The sequence below is a fragment of the Aulonocara sp. 'chitande type north' Nkhata Bay genome, linkage group LG8 (genome assembly GCF_057382095.1).
Source record: "Aulonocara sp. 'chitande type north' Nkhata Bay isolate Kocher_YH1m ecotype deep benthic linkage group LG8, A_spYH_male_GT1.1, whole genome shotgun sequence".
NCBI classification, from domain to species: domain Eukaryota; kingdom Metazoa; phylum Chordata; class Actinopteri; order Cichliformes; family Cichlidae; genus Aulonocara; species Aulonocara sp. 'chitande type north' Nkhata Bay.
The window spans coordinates 5351068-5370500 of record NC_141351.1 but is presented as its reverse complement, the minus strand read 5'-3'; the positions used below and the strand labels follow the sequence as shown (position 1 = coordinate 5370500).

General features: G+C 41.5%; 1 protein-coding gene across 7 annotated transcripts; it reads right to left on the bottom strand.

Moving 5' to 3' along the window:
- Nucleotides 1-203: 203 nt before the first annotated feature.
- On the bottom strand, nucleotides 204-19238 carry kctd17 (potassium channel tetramerization domain containing 17). Of its 7 annotated transcripts, none has more exons than XM_086302908.1 (7): nucleotides 18605-19230; nucleotides 9840-9948; nucleotides 9238-9329; nucleotides 8442-8585; nucleotides 6741-6866; nucleotides 6133-6265; nucleotides 204-2954 (listed from the first exon to the last, which is right to left on the bottom strand). In XM_086302908.1, exons 1-6 carry the CDS (start codon nucleotides 18959-18961, stop codon nucleotides 6173-6175), a joined length of 921 nt encoding a protein of 306 aa, XP_086159034.1. In that variant the 5' UTR covers nucleotides 18962-19230; the 3' UTR covers nucleotides 204-2954; nucleotides 6133-6172. The 7 variants fall into 7 exon arrangements, with proteins under 7 accessions (XP_086159034.1, XP_086159038.1, XP_086159033.1 ...); XM_086302907.1 differs by having other exon boundaries at nucleotides 1284-2954; nucleotides 8442-8588; nucleotides 18605-19228; XM_086302911.1 differs by having other exon boundaries at nucleotides 1403-2954; nucleotides 8490-8585; nucleotides 18605-19226.
- Between the last annotated feature and the right edge of the window lie 195 nt (nucleotides 19239-19433).

Sequence of the window (19433 nt, the reverse complement as noted above, 5' to 3'; positions counted from 1 at the left end):
AACATTTACCGTGTTCTGCTAATCCTCCTAATTAGGGATCGGGAGGATCCCACAGGTTGAGGATATGTTTTCTGATCAGTGCTATAAATGGAAAACAAACATGGAATATTGTATTTACATCCCATTTATTTTTTTTTATGTTAAATTGATTTTATTATCAAAATGTTAGGAGATAGAGGGGAAGGGGAAAAAAAAAAAAAAAAAAAAAAAAAAAAAAAAAAAAAAAGGTTGCCGACCACGATCTTATTTCTCGATTGTCTCAAATTTGTGACCCCTGCACACTTGTTGGCTGTGTGTTGCTGGTCAGTAGGTGTGCTGTAGGAGCTAAACAGCAGGAGGTGAGACTAAAGCTGCAGGCAGACGATGCTTAACACGGCTGCTGTAGTCTCAGAGGCAGAAATAATCCCTCTGGGCTTGCGTTCAATCTGAGAAGCGCACCAAATCTTAATTTGAGGCTGAAAACAGACCAATAACTTACATCACTTACTCCACAAATGTACTTATTTATGCATCCAAGAAGTGCTGAGTTGCATTTTAATGTTAGCATCTGTTCAAGTAAGTGTTTTCTTATAAGCTACAGCGTGATGTTGGACTATCCGGTTGTTCAGTGATGACGCGACGAATCCTACTTCCGGGTCTAAAGTAGTCTGCGTTTAATATGGCTTTTGTGTTGTTAACATGTTTAATGTTATGTATTTTCTTCTATTTGATCTCAAAAAGCTCCTAAAACAGTCAGTGATCCCTGTTGTCCTCCCTCGGCTTTTATTACCACTAATCATTTATTTAAGCTCAGTTTTTAAAACCTTAGGATGTAACTACAGCCCAGCCTATGCAGCAGTATATGAATGACTAACCTCGTATTGTAGATGGATTATCTCAGTTGTTCTCCTGGCTGAAGTTTGGTCCTTTTACAGCATCCTGCCATGCGATTACATTTGTTCCTGACCACCGAGAACACTCACGGTAACTTTTATCGAGTGGGAAAAAAGTTAGCTTGTTTATATTATGCTAACATAGCTGTGTCGCTAGCGGTCACCTAGCACATCATTATATACCAGCTAGCCCAACTTCAGTAACCCGACAAACGTCACTGCTGTTTAGTTTTCTGTCTTCATTTATGCTGGAAGTGATAACAGAGCTGTACGTTTTAATTTGTTTCCAAAACCCCGCAGTCAGGACATGCTATATTGTATTTAGATAGAAGCTAGCGAGCTAACTCCCTGCTAACTTCTAACTCCGTTAAATGTCATAAATTCATTTTCATGGATGCCTGGATGTTAAACTCAATTGTTACACCTGGTAGAGCAGAACGCTGATCATTTTATTAAAGATGAAAGACTTTAGACAGTTTTTCAACTCTCAGTAATGCCATAGTGATCGTTTGATATATGGACCTGCAGCGGAGTTTAGACCCAGACACGGCTAGTGATGTCAGACTGAACAACCGGATAGCAGACCTACTCTAAATTCTTATCTACATGCTTTAAAAACCTGCTGTTTTATAACTAATGTATAACCCTTTTGGTTTCACCCTAACATTCACTAAGTGCACCTCCTGAAATTTAATAAACACCAAATGTGAGTGGTGTATTTGCAGAGTGATGCCTAGAGCTATAAGGAAATTGGCCACAGTCTCGTGCATGAGTCCAAATGTGATCTGTGGTGTGGTTCTTGCATGTTCACAGCAGAGGTTGTTAAAAGTCACGTGGCTTTCTTTGACATTTTATTTTCAGTCATACACCTGCACTGCAGCAGATCTGCTTGCTGTGGGGCCTTTATTGGAACTAAAAACAGGATATGATCACTAATATTACAAAGCTGTGGTACACCAGACTCATCCTTGCCCCCTTCCTCCTCCATGCCTGCTTTTTAAGCCTTTCCTGACTACACCAACGTCTCCAAGTCTGTTGAGGCCAAAGCAGGAACTGGATCCCAGCCATGGCAACAGACCGAAGCAACACTGCTGTTGTGCAAGGTGATGCAGGTATGCATCAGCACAAACAAGGGATATATGTATATACGCGCCCATGTGTGTGTGTCTGTGGGCAACAATGTAGAGCAGTTTGTGTTTTCACCAGTGCAGCGTGTGCACCTTTGTAATGTCCAGAAAGTGTAAAATTGTCCCCACAAGCACATTTTTGACCTACTTCAGTTACACAGTCCAAACCAAGAAGTGGCTATGCTAACACACAAACACACACCCTCCTGAATGACTGAGAGCAACAAATTAGTGGACTTTGAGTTGAGCTCGTGAAGATTTAATTACTTGAGTACGCTTGAAGTCATCTTTAAATAAGGCTGATATGGGTGATTTAACACACTTTTGCTCTGTGTGGTCCAGCAGCTGCTGGCAGGTTTTCTTCACAACCAAGGTGATTTTTTTTGTCATGAGAAAACCTCGTACCAAACTATGAAATACTGTCAGGACTTCAGCAGAGTCGATGGTCAAAGACTGGGCAACAATTGCATAAATCACCGGGATAGCTGCTTCATTGGGAAATAAAATGATGCAAATCCTGTGCAGCACAGATGGGACAGCTCCTCCCAGGTTAACCAAGACGAGGCCAATTCTCTCCTGTCATATTAAGAATCAGCACCTTGGTTCAGCCAGATCTAATATGGCTCTTTGGTCATGATTTACTAAGCTGCACTACTGCCCTTGGCAATATAACATCTGCACAGACACAACACATGAGCATGTCTGTAAATTAAGGTGATTTCACTTTTTTCTTTTTTTAAGATGGTATTGCTCCATTGCGTTAACAGTGATATTAGACATTTTTGGATGTTTGCTAAAACTAACCAGCATTTTGTCAATGAAGTGGCAACAATGCTACGTATTGCGATGACTGTCCACGGACAAAAACACACAAATGCCATGTACAGAACATGACAAGCATAGGAAAAATAAATTCTCGTGATTTCTACATCCGGGACCCGTGGATTTGAAAAAGCTGCAAAATGAAAGACAAAACGACAAAACAAAAACAGACATTAGAGATTGGAAAAGTGCAGACATAAAATCTACAGTCACTGCAAACAATCTAAGCTATGGTTTTGGCTGCAATGATGGCAATGATGATGAATATGTTGAGCAACTGAGAATAAGTGACTTAACTATCACGCATAATGACTGGAAACAACAAAACAAACACAGCCATCTTCGCTACTTACTACATACGAGTGTGTGTTTTCTGCTTTGATATTTACTGAATTTTAAATTGTGCAAATGTTAATTACACATGTGTGTGACTTTACACTGACACTGTATATGTATGTGAACAGACTGGGAAGGACATCTGAAGACTATTGCTGCACTGAAAGGTCAGAGATATTCCATGTCACAGCATTGACAATGAGAGCCCATAGAGACGCAGCTCTCAATCGATACATGTGAGGCTGTGTGGGGAAAGTGACATTTCCAACCAAGCGCCAATTAGCAAAATTCATCACATTCTCTCACACACATGCATTTTATCGAAATCTGTTTTCCATTTAATCACAGTGACAAATAACTACATATAAAAGATGGTCTTGGTATCTTGATCACAGCTGTTTTTTTTCCTCTGAACAAGAACTGGTCATATTTGTGTCAAATTACCAGCTAACCACTGTGATTGGTGATCGAGTGCTAACACAAACTAATAAATAACAATAACAATAACTATTATTATTATTATAATAATACTGGTTACTTTAAATGTTATACACAAAACATCAGTGCATGAATTAAAAAAAATACTGACACAGTGCTACACCAAATCCCAGGGGACTACCTTCGCGAGTTATCGTGTTCACAAGATTTTCAAAAAAACTTGACCTCTGACCCTGACCTCACTGAAATTTGAACTCCTCTGACATATTTACTAGTATTCATTCGAAAAGTCTAAGTTATCGTGTTCACCCCATCAGCCTTTTTACAGTTAAGGGGTAAACTTGCAGATAAAGAGGAAATCGCTTCGTTCTTGTCGTTAGTTGCAGGGACACTACTGGCATGTTACTTTAAGAGCACATTTTGCATGCTGGTATAACAAGCATATCTGTAAATATAGGACCAATAGCAATTGTGCAATGGTGTAAATAACTTATAATTATCCTAAAAATATAATACAAGTTAACTGGTCCTGTGCTCATGTTGGTTATGAGCACAAGGCCTCCATCCTAGTCAAAGTAAGAGTTTATTTTTGTTGTTTATGGTCCAAATCATGATTAGCGATTATGCATGTGTTATATTTTGCCCATGTTTTTTAATGTGTTACAATCATTGCAACCTTACAGTTTTCAACCAGTAATCTAAATGCAACATTCACTTTGACCTAGAGCTGGGCGATATAAGATTTTTTCATATCACGATATGTTTTTTTCATTTCAGGCGATAACGATATCTATCACGATATAAGCCAAATAACTATATTTGTAAGATTTAAATGTGCCGTTGCTCACAAGTAAAATGTGAAATAATCAGCAGCTTGTTTTTATTTAAATATTTATTTCCCATAATAAGTTCAACAGGGTAGATGTACTTAAGGAACATGAGACTTTTTCAGATAAATAAAGGCAAATATTGCAAACTACAAAAGAAAGGCAGCCGCTAAAGCGTTTAAGTTTCAAAATAGAACAAACGAAACAGACTAAATTGTCAATTCCACTTAGAAACAAAATATTAATTCTAAAAATAAATCTTAGTTTGTTTTACAGAAGAACAGACAAAACTGACTAACTTTTGTCAATATCAAATAAACTGAGAACTAAAAGGAAATTCTCAATCTGTCCTTGTTGTATAGCTGAGCTTTTCAAACAGTTTTAACAGTTACTTTAGTCTGACAAAAGCCGAATGATGAATTAGCGCTTCCAGTCAGAGACTGAGGCTACGTCCACACGTACACGGGTATTTTTGAAAACGGAGATTTTCCGTTTTCGTTTTAAAAAAATAATCCCGTCCACACATAAAGGGAGAAATGAAGGAAAACGCTGCTATGAACATGCCAAAGCAGCAGGTGGCGCTAGATTCCTAACCGTGCAGAAATGTTGGCCAATCAGAAGTCTAGAAGCCTCGGTGGGAAAAAGTAAACAAAGCTGGGGCATAGAAGCAGAACAGAGTCGTATGTGTGGACGGACAGTAACTGTGTGTATATGTAAGCATTTAAACACTGCAGAGAGTAGAATTAACAGTAACAGTATTGTAGAAATTCATTTCACCGAAACAATAACGTGGCGCACAGTGTGACGTCAAAAAATGCGCACACCTTTGACGCTGCGTTTTCTCCGTTTTTCTAGTCCACACGTAAATGCAAAAACGGAGTTTTCAAAAATCTTCGTTTTCAGTGACCAAAAACGCCGTTTACGTGTGGACGAAAGGTGCAAACGCATAGAAAAATCTGCGTTTTCAAAAATACCCGGGTACGTGTGGACGTAGCGCATGCACCAGTTTATTGTATTTCCAGACTTGCTTTCGGCACAATTTACAGTGCACGCTACTCTGTTTTTTGTCAGACTTGAAATAGCCGAAATACCTTCACACTACGGAACTTCTGTGGCTCTTCCGTTCGACAATCTCTCCGGCATTGGAACCATCATCTGTTTTCTCTTCGGTCACGCTCGGTTGATTTTTCTAGTCGGCACACTCATTTCCTCCATTACCCGGGCGGTACGGTGGCTGGCTGCTTCCCAAACAAATACACATGTGCGGCTTGGCACTTGTGCTGTACGGAACAAGTCACGTGACGTGACGCTGCGGCTGTGATTGGTTCGGCTCTGCGCTACGTAATTTGGATTGGCTGTTTTGTTTTTTTTTTGTTGTTGTTTTTTTAAGAGGACAAGAGCGGCGAGGTCTATCGCGATAGTTTAATTTTTCTATCGAGAAAAGGTTATATCGCGATACATATCGTTATCGTTCTATCGCCCAGCTCTACTTTAACCAAATGCACAACTACATTTGGTCATTTTAACATGGGACTGACTCAATGAAGAAAGAGCTTCAGACTGAAACAGAAAGGCAACTGTAAGGCCATACTCAATGCTGTGCCATGAAACCTCTTCTATATTTCTCACAGACATCACAGACATATAGACACACACACACTAAAATCCACTACATCTACCCACTAGCACATCTTTTGCACAGTTCCTCACCCAGTCAGGCATCTCTTTGGAACAAAGAAACATGACTCCCTCATTCTCTAAGCCACTCATTTGGTGTGGTATCTCTCCCCCCCTCTTCCTCCTCCTCCTCCTTCGCCGCTTCCTCCTCCTGCATCTCTGTGGGCTTCATTCAGCATGAAGGAAGGAGGAGAAAATACAAAAGGGGAAAAAAAAAAAAAAAAAAACGCGACAGAAAAATGACAAAAATGAGCACACGGATGAGTGTCAGTGAGTGGACAGTGAGAGGCAAAAAACAGACACAGATATATATTAATATATCCACATGAAGGAGGAAGAACCAATACAGTAATGATTGAGAACTGCAGGAATGAAAGGCAGAGCTGTGTGAATGATGGAGTGAATGTGTTTGTGAATGACATTTTGAGGGGAGTGACATTTGGAGCTTTGAGTGGAGAGGCGCAGGATCAAAGCACACTCATATCACCTTTAATGAGCTGAGAGACCTCTACTCTTTCACACATCGCGCAACAAAGCAGAAATACACACATACGAACACAGCTAACACACAGCTTAGCAGCTTCTCCCCATAGTGTATTTTGAAATATACTTGTGTGTTCATGCAAAATATCGAGACTCACCTTGGTTTTGTGACTCTGCTCTGTTCCCAGCCCAGATCCGGCCGTGTGGAGCTCCTTTGATACGACGCACAGGAATTCAGCCTGATCCTCTGTTCCATAGCTGTACGACGAGCCGATGTTCACCATCTAGAAAGAAAGAGACGCAGATGCAGAGAGAAATACAGAGCAGAGAGGGACAGAGACAAAGACACACAGTGAGTATCATGGGGACTTCCAGCACAGGAGACAGAAAGTGGAGATCCCATACTACAGCTAAGGAAGGTTGCTTTTGCTCATGCATGGCTGGGGGACGGGGGAGGACGCAGCAGTAGATTCAAGCGCTGTGTACTTGTGGAAACAGCAAAACAACTGCGGGTCAGCTCTGCTGAAAAATATATGAAAATCATAGCTGTGCAGCATGCAGGGGAGCCAAGTGCTAAAGCAGAGGAGTGGGGGAGGGACACAGGGTCTGTGTGCGATTTTTAGCCTACAGTGTTGTAAAGGCTGGCCAGTTTAACGCCATGAAGTCTAGAAGTATTAAACATATTAACAGGTCGTCTTTGGAGATGTGGCCAATAACAGACTGACATTACAACAGACAAGAAGGCGTGTTTATTTGACAGAACTGGTTCTCCAAAATCAGTATCATAATTTTAAAACTATAAAAGTTTACGATTTCTTTAAGATTACAGGTTCTGGGACTAACTCACACGGACTCACTAGATTAAAGGGGCTGTTTAATGGCTCAGTCACGCTAGAGTACAAATTAAATGGCAACCTCCTTTCAAATAGGCGACAAAAAAGGTTGCCCAGTGACTGCATCAAATTCAGCGACCAAATGTAAGTAGGTGTGGGGACTAAGCGTTGTCTGGTCCCCATAGGTGTCTTTAAATAGTCGTGGTCCGACACGGACCGACTGCAATCGCGCTCAGATGTCTGCAAATAACTGCCGTGTAATTTATAAAAGGCAGACAGATTGCCAAAACATCGCAATCAGTCTGTCGGTCTGAACTGATGAGTGCAACTTAGTTCTGATGAGTCTATTTGCCAGACGGGGACTTAACTAAACTTGATGTAATTTGGTTATTCCTACATTAATGCGATGTTGCTGAGTGCCTGTCATCCTGCAGTTAAACTCTCGTCCTGGAGCAACTACGCTTCCATTTATGGAGGAACTTCTGAATTTCTTTTCTAATCTGTGTGGTTCTGGTTAGACTCTGAATGCAAGTAGTTACTATGAATTTCTATTTATTGTGGATTTCTGTATGCACAGCAATAGCTTTGCAGGAGTTGGACACAAATTTATGATTTCCACTGATTTGTCACAGTTATTTGCCATATTATCACAAACGGATGATACATAATTGCCAACTTCACCCAATTCAATCACAAATTCACAGCAGACTGATAGAAGGTTGACTTCGAAGGAAGTATTTGGAGACCTGGTCCCCAGCTTCCAAGCAACCATTTCAAACTCCACAAGATTGCCAGTTGATGGCACATGGATGTAATTATTTTGCATGTGCTGTTGTCTCCAACCACCGTTTTCTCTAGTGTCACTGTAACATTAGGCCAGCAAATCAAGAACTAGACTAAGGGCATAATCTAGGATTTAATGGAAAGTTCAGATTGGGAATGCAAACAGCAAGGCTCGGGTCAGGACCGAGGGGTTAGACCAAGGGTCACGGTTAAAGGGTCAGCAGCAGCGTGAGTCCAACCCACAGTCCAGAGCAGTCCGGTGCGGGGCTTTCTGCAGGTGCGCACGCTGACCTGCTCAAACTTCCAGCCGTCCGACATCGTGGAGACCATCTGAGTCAGCTCCTCCTCCTGGCACTGCAAAACTCGGTAGACATGCTTGGGGGGCACCTGCTAGTATAAAAGGATGAGAGAGGAAAGAGTTGACGATGCAGGAAATGAATGAAAAGGAAGGTGCAACCATTTCCAGAGATACAAAAAGGGAAGTAAATACTGACACTGCTAGACTGAATTCTATGAATTTTCCAATAAGGTGCAGTCATTTCATATTGCATAACATTCAACGCTCTGGATTACCAAATCCTATTTGGGCAGTTTAAAAGCCAGCACCACTATTTTCATATTTCTGCACAATATTTAACCCTGCTAGGCAAACACGAGCAGTGAGTCCAGTAAAGAACAGTAGGATAAGGGGAGAGTGGGAGTATGTTCGAGAGGGCAGAAGGATTATATAAGAGTGAGTCCAACCATCCCGAGAAAAGCAAAGAAAGAAGAGAGAAGGCTGATGTACAGCAGCGGCCTCTTTATAGAAGCACCCGGGGGAACAAAATCATTAATAAAGGCTGAAGCACTGAAACGCTCAAACGTCTATATCCTATGACTCTAAACAATACTGCAATATTTAGCACAGGACATGTCAGAACAGCTAAATACAGTAAATATTATATGTTTCAAGAGTAATAATACAATCAACATAAATGTGATATACTGCGTTTTATAGTTGGAAGCTCAGTGATTCACTGTTGACAGGTTGTGCGTTTACCTGTGTGGCTTTGGAGTCTCTCTCTACGATCCTTTCTTTAATCAGTTTGATGAGCGGGGTGATGTTGTAAAATTCGGCCTCCTCCAGGACACCTGGTCACAGAAGAAACACTCAACTCAGCTGCTGTGTGACACTGTAGTGCAACATTTCCACGCCAGATGACCTCAGCTGCACCCTAATCATGTTGCAAACCAGTCCAAGTAAACAGAATATTCTTTAAATATTATTGTTTAATATTCAGCTAAACATCATTCATATTTCAACCACTGTATACTCCTTTAAGCTAACAATTTTTAATTCTACTTTTGTCCTTTATAGAACATATATTTAACCACATCACTCTACTATTGATTATTAGTCCTGGCCATCTGTTAACCATTACTGTCAACCGTTTCTTAATTATTCATTAACTGATTTTAGCTACCTCAGTAGAAGACTTATACATTCTTCAGACATACCAAATCTTCATATAAAGTGCACAAATTCAATTAAAAACACAAAAGCAAAAGAAAGGCATCAGGGAAAGATTGCATCATACTGCAACAAACGTGCTAGTATTATTCTTATTTCTACTGGCAAGCAAATAAGACAATCATGCAGACCTTCTTCAGCGAGCTCCTTGTTGTAGACCAGTTTGCCATGCCGCAAGTAGTTGAGGATGGGGCCAAAGTAGGTAGGATCCCTATCAATTACATAAGCTCCAGTCTCATCCTGTTACAGAAAAGAGTCAGAGACAGACAGAGGACAGTCCATTATATCATTACTGCATTTTTACAGCCTTCATAACACATTTCCTCATGTTATGAAGTGTGGAGTTTTTATTTTGCATTTGTGCATGTGATTCTATCTGAAGCAATGTAGATGGTGACATGTTGCTCAAGAACTGTCTGCAGTCACTCTTGTTTGTTGCTTGTGTTTTACTACTGTTCACGCTTGTGCTACTTTCTTTATTCACCTCTTCTCTTGGTTTCACTTCGTGTGTGCGTGTCTGTTCCACTGTGCGCTCCACACTGTGTGGACTGAACTCAGATTTACTCTGGTAACAACAGCTGTTTTTACATGGGAACAAAACAAAACAAAAAAAACCCTACTGGTTACTGAAAGTCAGCGTAAACTGTGTGCTCATGTGTGTCAACAGCCTACTTCACTTGCATCTCCAGGCTACATGTGACAAGCTTGCCTGGTTGTTATGTCATGACTCCTATCCCTACACATATACGCTCATCCTGCCTGTGCTCTTCTCCATAATGAATGCTTGAAGCACATCGCCCTTTAGAGTCGAGTTCATAAAAGAGCCACTGCTGGAGGAGTTCAAAAACATGCCAATAGGAGATACAGGCAAAGGCATATAAATTAAGGGGAAAAGGGGCGGGACTTGTTGGAAATTATATGATTTTCAAATGCCGAATTCCTCAGCCCAAAAAACAAACCATTATCTCTTGATAAGAGAGAGTACATCAGAGTTAGCTTTTCTACAGATTTAACCATATACCAGCATTTGGCTGGTGCTATATACAGAGCTATTCTGCGTCTCCATATATAGACTGAAAGGACAGTTAATGCAGTAAGTCAATGAGCAGGAAGATATCCAGCTAGATAATGAGAACATGCTCCAGTCACATGACTGATTCTTTTTCTGACTGCCTGCTCAAGCAGTAACAATCTTGGCCTGTAGCAGCATCTTGTGCAGATGGATGTTAGCACTTTTATTTGCGTGTTCTGCATGCACATGCACAACACAGCCCACTATAAGAGTAAGTTATATGGTCAGCAATATTGTTGCTTCTGCTACTACTACAAACAAAAAACCCTCAGAAACAGCAGCACTGCTGGTTAAGCTCTAGCTCTGTTATAGTAGCATTTGCTGAAAACGGAGAGTGAGGAGTGTAAACACCAGTGTACTCCTCAGAGCACTCTGTAGGATGGAAGGAGGTGGGGATGGATTAGATGAAAAACAGGGGGGGTAGGAGGACAACAAAAGATCAGTAGAGGACAAAAGATTAAAAAAAAAAAATGCTATGAGAAAAACAAACAAACAAGAAAAATACCCTGGTTTGGAAATAGGAGGTAAAGGAAATTTCTTTGTATTAAAGAAGGTTCAAAGAAACAGGTGGACACTGTCACAGACATGGATGAATAAGACATATGGGTTTTACACATTTGTGTATGTGAGCAAGAAAGCAGAGATCAGAGTTGAAGACCAAGAGGCACCGTGTATAAACTGAGTGCATGTTAGGAGAGTATGCGTTTGTACTGAAAAACAGTGATTAGAGCGTGAAAAAGCTGAGACTGCAGCTCCGGGCATAAACATAGGTACATACAGACACACTCGACATCCTAAATGAGCAGAGCTGCAGTGGAGGACAAACTGACGCCTCATCGACGTGACTTGACTTGACAGTGTGGCTATAACAACACGAGGGGAAAGCTTTCTGAATTGTGTCACAGCCATCACTTGAGTCTTGCTGTCTTTCTCCATCTGCTATTGGTTGATTTTTAGTATTATTACTCTTACTATACAGGTGATCTCTCTCTATCTACTGACTGGATGCCAAACTAAAGCACCAGCACCTCAGAGAAAACCAAATTAGCACATTTCCCTTTGCACTTCATTTACAACCAAAAACGTTGTGTACATAAGAACCAAACAAGCAAAATAAATCCAGTCATGACTATCAGTCCATGCTAATGTAAATTACACTGAATTGCCTGGGTGCGCTATTTTTCATTGGCGGAGCAAAACAGGCATTTTAGTTTAGCTTTCAGACATTTGATCCTTATGTCTTAAGCGTTTATAGCAATTGTTTATTACAGTTGCATAACGCATTATGAAAAACTAGAATGAGTTTCTCTTTACTTCACCTCATGTTCTGCTCCACTCTGTGTGTATTAGTTTCACCATGTTACACACAATGAAACAGTAAGCAGAGGATCACAGCAGAAACAATAGCAGGGACTCTCACACTGAGCTAAAATGAGTATGAATAAAGTACAGAAATAACAAAATTTTAAAAATGGCCTTTTTTATGAGAGGTCACTTTCTCAGTTTCATTATTGTGGGAAGTCCAACAGACTCAAAGGGAGGGAATCAACAGTTATGACATTTAGGTACTCATTAGTTGATGAGTTAATGGTTTACACAACATTTGTTCAGGGAAATAGGATGCGACTCTATAACACTTCCCTGTAGCGGTAAGGACGTCCAGTAGCCCATCGCCTATAATCTAACAAACCCCATTCACCTTTTAAAACATGCGCACAACAATTACCTCCTAACTAGGGATGGGTACCGGTATTGGTTCTGACATAAACGGTAGGTACGTACATTCTTTTAGAGTTACAGATTAAAAACGCCCAAATGCGAAGCGGTCAAAAGTCTGGCTGTACTTCACATCAAAAGATGCAAACTCAGCAGCCTGCAACAAGTGCTTTAAGGTGATACTGTGCAAAGGAGGTAACACCTCGAATCTGATGAAACACCTGGCGACGCATAGTGTTTTTTTAAAGCCAAGAAATACACCGTATTTGACAGCTTGCTGCAAGACCGAGCACATACTGCGGGTGTGGTGCCTGTTATCGGACCCGGAGTTAGCAACATCCCCCAAGAGCCCGAAGAGGAGAGTCCTGGCCCCTAGCCCTGCCAGTGTAGCAGAAATGATGACGGATGATGATGGCAGCAGCCGTTCTTCTCTGCGTGAGTAGCTTAATGTTGTTCGTGTGTAATTTACGTTGAGTAAATGGTAAATGGCCTGTATTTGTATAGCGCTTTTCTAGTCCCTAAGGACCTCAAAGCGCTTTACATATCCAGTCATCCACCCATTCACACACTGGTGACGGCAAGCTACATTGTAGCCACAGCCACCCTGGGGCGCACTGACAGAGGCGAGGCTGCCGGACACTGGCGCCACCGGGCCCTCTGACCACCACCAGTAGGCAACGGGTGAAGTGTCTTGCCCAAGGACACAACGACCGAGACTGTCCAAGCCGGGGCTTGAACCGGCAACCTTCCGATTGCAAGGCGAACTCCCAACTCTTGAGCCACGATCGCCACAGGCTAAACACGTTATTAAAATAATGCACGTAAGGTGAACTAGCAAACACGGTCGTAGTTACATGCGGCTGTCTTCTTGTTTGATAGAGTGATACCATATAAGCTCTATAGCTGCAGAAAAGGCTAGCATTGTTATCTTTTTACAAAAAACCCCAGCTAAACATGAGAGGTTTTTGGACAAAGTTTGTGTTCTCCATTCTTTAAGCATTGGTTCAGCACCATTTAAGCACCGGCACCATTTCAAAAGTACCGGGTTGGCACCGGTATCGGATAAAATCTAAACGATACCCATCCCTACTCCTACCTGTATCTCAGTGTTAAAAATACTGAAAGGTTTATTTTTCCAAAAAGTTGTGACCTAATGCATTTTTCAGGTATGCCAGGCTATCAGTGCATCTCAGTATATGCTAGCATACAGAGTCTCACAGCAAGTCCAGTTTCTTTTTCTACACTGTACTCCTTGTATTGCTGCTATAATATCTGTGCAGTTGAAACTATTAAGTATTACTAAGTATTATTAATACTATTAGTAATCCTCAGTCTTGGTGAAAATAAGAGATAACACATTCATTTTTAGCCTGTCTATGAAATTCTGATATGAATGGGGGCAGGAGTTGTGATAAAACTCTAGAAATAAGGGTGATTTCTAATTACGGATCAGTCTAATTTATGGTCTGTGGGATCAAAGATGGCCTAGCTAAACTACTGACTTCTCAAGTGCCAGTGACACTTTTCGTGTGGGAGGCATAAAATAAGCTTGGTCGCATGTGCCTTTTTTTTGCAAACTTTCCCAAACACCAACTACACATTTGTAAGCATGTAAAACACTGCCCCATCCTATAGCTCTGACTTATTTTACCTGTATATGTATCAATCTAATTATACAAATAAGTTTAAGGAAACAGGAATAGCAAAGAAAGTTGTGAAATCCTGCCATGGGATATGGTTAAAACACCCACCAACCTCTTACTGTGTTCTCAGCCTTCAATTTGTGCATTTTCAAATTTACAAGTTTAAACAACTCTGAAGCAAAAACCTTGCCTCTAGCATTTTTGGAGGCTGTGTTGACACTGTGGGATGAGATGGGTTTTGTGGACAATTAATAAAGTTAAAAACTTAATTAACAAAAAATTTCATGCATACGTGCAAATAATCCCTAAACCACAGAACCTGGCTGTGTTGTTATGGCCCACAACCAGTCATCCATGGTGTAATTGGCTTGGGATGGTGCGAGATCATCCACACGGATAAAGGAGGGGAGCCCTGGGTTTGGTTGGGTGAGGAGGTAGAGCATTTTAAGTGCCAGTAATCTCATTAAAACAGTCGCACGGAGACAGATTGTAAGCGTCTATGTGGAGGTTTAAAAAAAAAAAAAAAAGACAGACAGGAGCTCCTAAGTGCAGACATGCAAACGTCTGAGAGGGAGGGGTGGGAGGATTGTCCAGCACCTAAAAATCAGCTCCTCTCTTGAGCAAAAGAAACACAGGCTGAAGTGCTTTTAACTGATTTGGATTTACAATGTTCTGTGTGGTAACTAACTCGAGGGGTGGCTCGTTTCAGCTTGATGTTGGCCAGTTAACAAAGTATGCTGACACACACACAAAAAATGGTGAGGCAGCGCTCGAAGGATAGCCTGTGTTGCTCCAAACTGTAGAAGTGTGATATTTGCAGTCAGCTGATGAGATGATGTGACCTAGTTTTAGCAGGCAGTGTCTGTTTGTTTGGTCTCCAATATCAACTTTCACGTCTTAAGAAGTTTGACAAGCTGAGAGGAACAAAGCGCACTCACTGTTAAACACTTCCTTTAAAAAGAAAGACGCAGATTTTGTTTTAGAGGAGGCTAAATTGAGCCAGATATTTTCAGACCAACTGTGCATCAAATCTGCTCCCTCTTTCATGTAGTTAGCTGTTAAGATCAGTGCATTACTGATTCACAAGGTCCGTCAATTTGTCCCGCATTTAATTCTGGGAATAATAGCACAAATAATTACTGGTTACTCAAACTCTTTTTTTATTTTTAGGCTACTAGAGTTGAGCCCTTAATCTTCCAGGAATTACAGTTTCTTTCTGGACTTTGAAAATGAAGAGTTCCTGGGTATAAAACAAAAACATTTCTTGTTATCACTGCAGTATTAACTTACATAATGGATTAAGTAAACAAGGACTCAGGACAGACAACAGATGATACGTTTCTCGGATCTGGCAAAGCCTTTATAATACCCCGAAACACATCTCTCTGTGAAGTCCATCTATAGAGCAGTATGTTTTGCTGTATAAACATTAAACAATGACTCAGATCGTTACGCCACCGCGCTCCTCTTGCTCCCAACTCCCAGTTGAGGATTCAGAGTCTCACTGACAGCTCAGTTCCTGTTTTTGAGCTGCTAGCAAATGGGTAGTAATCAGAAGAAAAAGAAGTTTACTTAAGTATTCTTCTCCGTGGTTTGAGACTCAAGAGTTTGTGATACAATGCATAAATTAAAGGGCACGAGCAAAAAAAAAAAAAAAAAAAGCATGAATGTAAAACAAAGTGAGTCAACTACCAAGAGCGAGAATGCAGAGAGGACAAGAAAATAATACAGGGAGGTAGAAAATAATGAGGAGGAAGGAGAGTGTTGGTGTGCGTCTGAATATTTGTGAGACACAGAAAGAGAGATTACATGTGTGTCATCAGGCAGCGCAGAGAAACCTCCTGTCAGGTCACAGCTGAAGGTCACACAGGAATATTCTTTCCATAGCACCCAGAGGTGCAGCAGGGGAACAGTCATCACTGCTGCGCACCACAATCCCACTCAATCCTCTGCGATTGTTATTTCTGGATCTGTCGCATATTCAGTTTGTAACCTGCTTCAGTGACTGCACATGTAATAATAATAACAGCATAAGCGATGTGGCAAATCATCAAGCCACATCTTGATCTTAAAGGGAGGCTCGATTCTAATCCTAAGCATGACTTGATGCAGTTTTCCCCGCTGGTTTAGTATTTGTGTCACAGTTTGGGACTGGGGTGAATACCACATGTAGTCGTACACTATGAGCAGCCACTAAAGATTCAAACACCAGCCTAAAATTCCCCTGCTCTCCCGCATTTCCTGTTTTTCCTGTAACAGTCACAAAAAAAGAAAAGAGGAAAAAAAAAATCTTAAAATAAACCTTTCTAAAGGTCAGGAATTGACTGGCAGGTGCACAATGTTCTCAACTGAAACATGACATGTACTTTTAGAAGGGTGAATTTCTTTCTATTTTGGTCCACTGCTGTTCCTGACTAAAAAGTCAATTCAGTCGGGACCACTATAATCAAAAGGAGATCGCCACTTCCAGCTGCAGTAATTTGTATTTGATAGCATGGCTCTGCCCTTCCGCCATGTGCATACATGGAAAGCTGGAGGCAAGAAGAGCAGCAAGAAGAGCTGGCAAAACCCCGCTAAATACACATTTAGTCTGATAGGGCATGAAAGGAGAAGCTGGGCAGAAGGCAGATTGCATAATGGCTTGCAGGTGCCCCACAGCTGCAAGGGGGGTTAAAACCAGTTAGGCCCCATTCACATAGGCTTAGATACCGGTTGGCGATCCCCGGTTACGGTCTGGTATACTAGGTTACTGAGCGAAAATTCCCCAGCTGGTTGATGAATGGTTGCTCACAGCAGCTACTCAGTGGTTAATTAGCGAGGGTCTGCAGACAAATCAGCAACTTCCATAAAAACTATCAGCAATTGTAGCAATCTGCTATCACCCAAAAGAGCCGCAAGGAGGGTTTTTTTGATGAATCAAAACTAAGCACAAAGTCAGCAATGACCCTTAATGACTAATCTAAGAATATATTAAAATATATATTTTTAGCCCCAGGATTGTTGTAATTTGTCTGAAATTGTATGTATTGGTTCACAAAATAAATAAAATTTCAAGGAGTGCTACAACAAATTATTGATTTACAGATTGACCTACACAATTAAACATCAAATCATTTAAAAAGTGAGAAAGAACCTATGCAGTTTCCTATAGTCTATGGCGATGTGGTGACAAGAAAAACCAAACAAACGCTTATCCATCTGTCAGCCGATTAACTGAATATTTGCAACCCTACTTTTAAATTGCTAATTTGAATAACTAATTAATATCTCTGGAGTGCTCTGCTGGCCCATGAGTTTAACACATTCACCATGTAATTGTATCATCACAGGTTTGTGTTCAGTCAAGGTCTTTTATTAATCGTTACCACCTGCTTCATTTCCTGCCAGCTCTCTGCTGTGCTACCTAATGTACTGTAGTATAAAATTACACACCACTGATCAGACAACTCCTCACCCCCTCCTATTTTCTCCAGAAAAGCTGAAATTTTGGCAACATGGAGGTATTCACCTGCCTGCAGCATTGTATCAGTTTACAGTGGGCTGTGGTTCACGAGGAGGACCTCCCCCCCCACCCTTTGTCATACTCATGCATATCAAAGTCCATGCAGCATAATAGAAATCTGCATCATTCATGAGTCTTTCAAGTCCTTTCAGTCTACATGTGACAGCCAGACTCTCCCTCTCTCTTACCCTCCCCATAAGATGCCAGCTGTACAGCTACCAACTGTGTGGCTCCCTGCAGAAGAGGAGGCACGTGTTCATCCATCTGACCCAAGCAACATTCACATGAAGAAAAGCAGGAGAGTGGAAGTGCTTCAGACTGCACGTATATCTCCTGGTTAGTGGGCTGCTCCATGCCTATTTGGAGCTGCAGGAGTGGATTTCCGGGAGAGGACAGATGCAAGTTTTAGGGAAATCAGTACTCATGTTGGAGTGATATCATGGGATACAATTCCGTACTTTATGGAAACAGATGCACACGCATTTTATAGAAAATAATCGCCATTTTAGACCAAAGCAGTAAGCCTGTTAAGATAAATCGAACCAATCGTGTGTTAACAGATGCCTCAACGATCTAAGCTGTTGTTAACTTCAAGCCGCTGCAGATAGCAGGAGTGTTATCAAGAGATCAAAAACCGCACCAGTGTCTCTGTTCTTAACAAATACAATTGCGTGCCACAACACGAATGGTGTGCAACGTCTATTGTAATGTACTGTCACCACATTCGTTTTCATAGAAATCTGATATATGGCACAATGTCACTTGCCAGTACCCAGAATAATAGCGTCTGAGACAAAGTAACTATCAAACTTAAATGCTCACAGGACGTTGAAACCATCACAAAGAAAATAAGTGGAGGAGGTGCAGTCCCAGCTCACCCGCTGCTGTGACAAAATAATAGTTATGTTTCGCCCGGAGCGAAGCACCGTTCAGCGGGGGTTAAAGCGTCCTGGCGGGGCTTACCGTGTCCGAATGCAGGTCCTGCTGCTGGCACAGCCGGTACAGGAACGAAGTTTGCTCCTTGAGGAGCGTCTGCCGCGTCGTGAGGAACACCGTGCCGCCAACGTTGAGGCGAACCCACTTCCCGTTGTTCCCCCCGTTAGGGTTGATAACCGAGCCGTTACTGATGCTCTGCGACGCCGTCCCGCCGGATTCTGTCGAGCTGGCGGTGGCAGAGGTCGCGCTCTCTCCCGCCTCGCTGTCTTTGTTGTTATTATTGTTGTTGTTATTGTTGTTGCTGTTGTGGTGGTGGCAGCCGTGGTGTGTCGACAGTGCAGCGGCGTCCGCCGGTTCCCGCTGGTCCTCTGCCGTCGTTGCCATTTAGGAAAAAAAGCAGTTGGACACAGACCAGATACGAGCGCGGTGGACCCCGGACTGTTGCCTCGGCTTTTTCTCTCAGCTATCCAACCGAGCATGCTCCGCCCCCAGAGTGCCCACTCAAAGCAAGCTGGTTAAGTTACAGGAAGTTAACCACACTATGTCCCAGAGACACTTTCAAAGTAAAAGCTGTAATGGCCGCTACAGAAGAAAATAATATTTTCTAATCAAGTTTTAAAAATGTTAAATTTTATCGAGGCAAAAAACAAAACAAAAAAAAACTGTCTACGCTGTCTAGGTTTATACTTCGCTTTTGTCATCTTACACTAATGAGTGATGAATTTAACCTTCCCTTAGTCTGGTGGTAAAAACACATTAGGAACTGACAAGTAGGTAAGAGTAGTTGAGAAATCCTATTTGTTATGCAGTCAAATGTTACTTAAAATTGTTACTTGAGTTTATTCATTTTCCCATA

Excerpts from the sequence above, each read along its gene's own strand:
- kctd17 (XM_086302906.1), bottom strand. The coding sequence starts at position 18,961 with ATGGCAACGACGGCAGAGGACCAGCGGGAACCGGCGGACGCCGCTGCA. Across the intron at positions 9,330-9,839 it reads CAAGGAGCTCGCTGAAGAAG|GTGTCCTGGAGGAGGCCGAA; the intron begins GTCTGCATGATT and ends TTCTGTGACCAG. Across the intron at positions 6,867-8,441 it reads GCACCGGACTGCTCTGGACT|ATGGTGAACATCGGCTCGTC; the intron begins GTGGGTTGGACT and ends CTTTCTTTCTAG.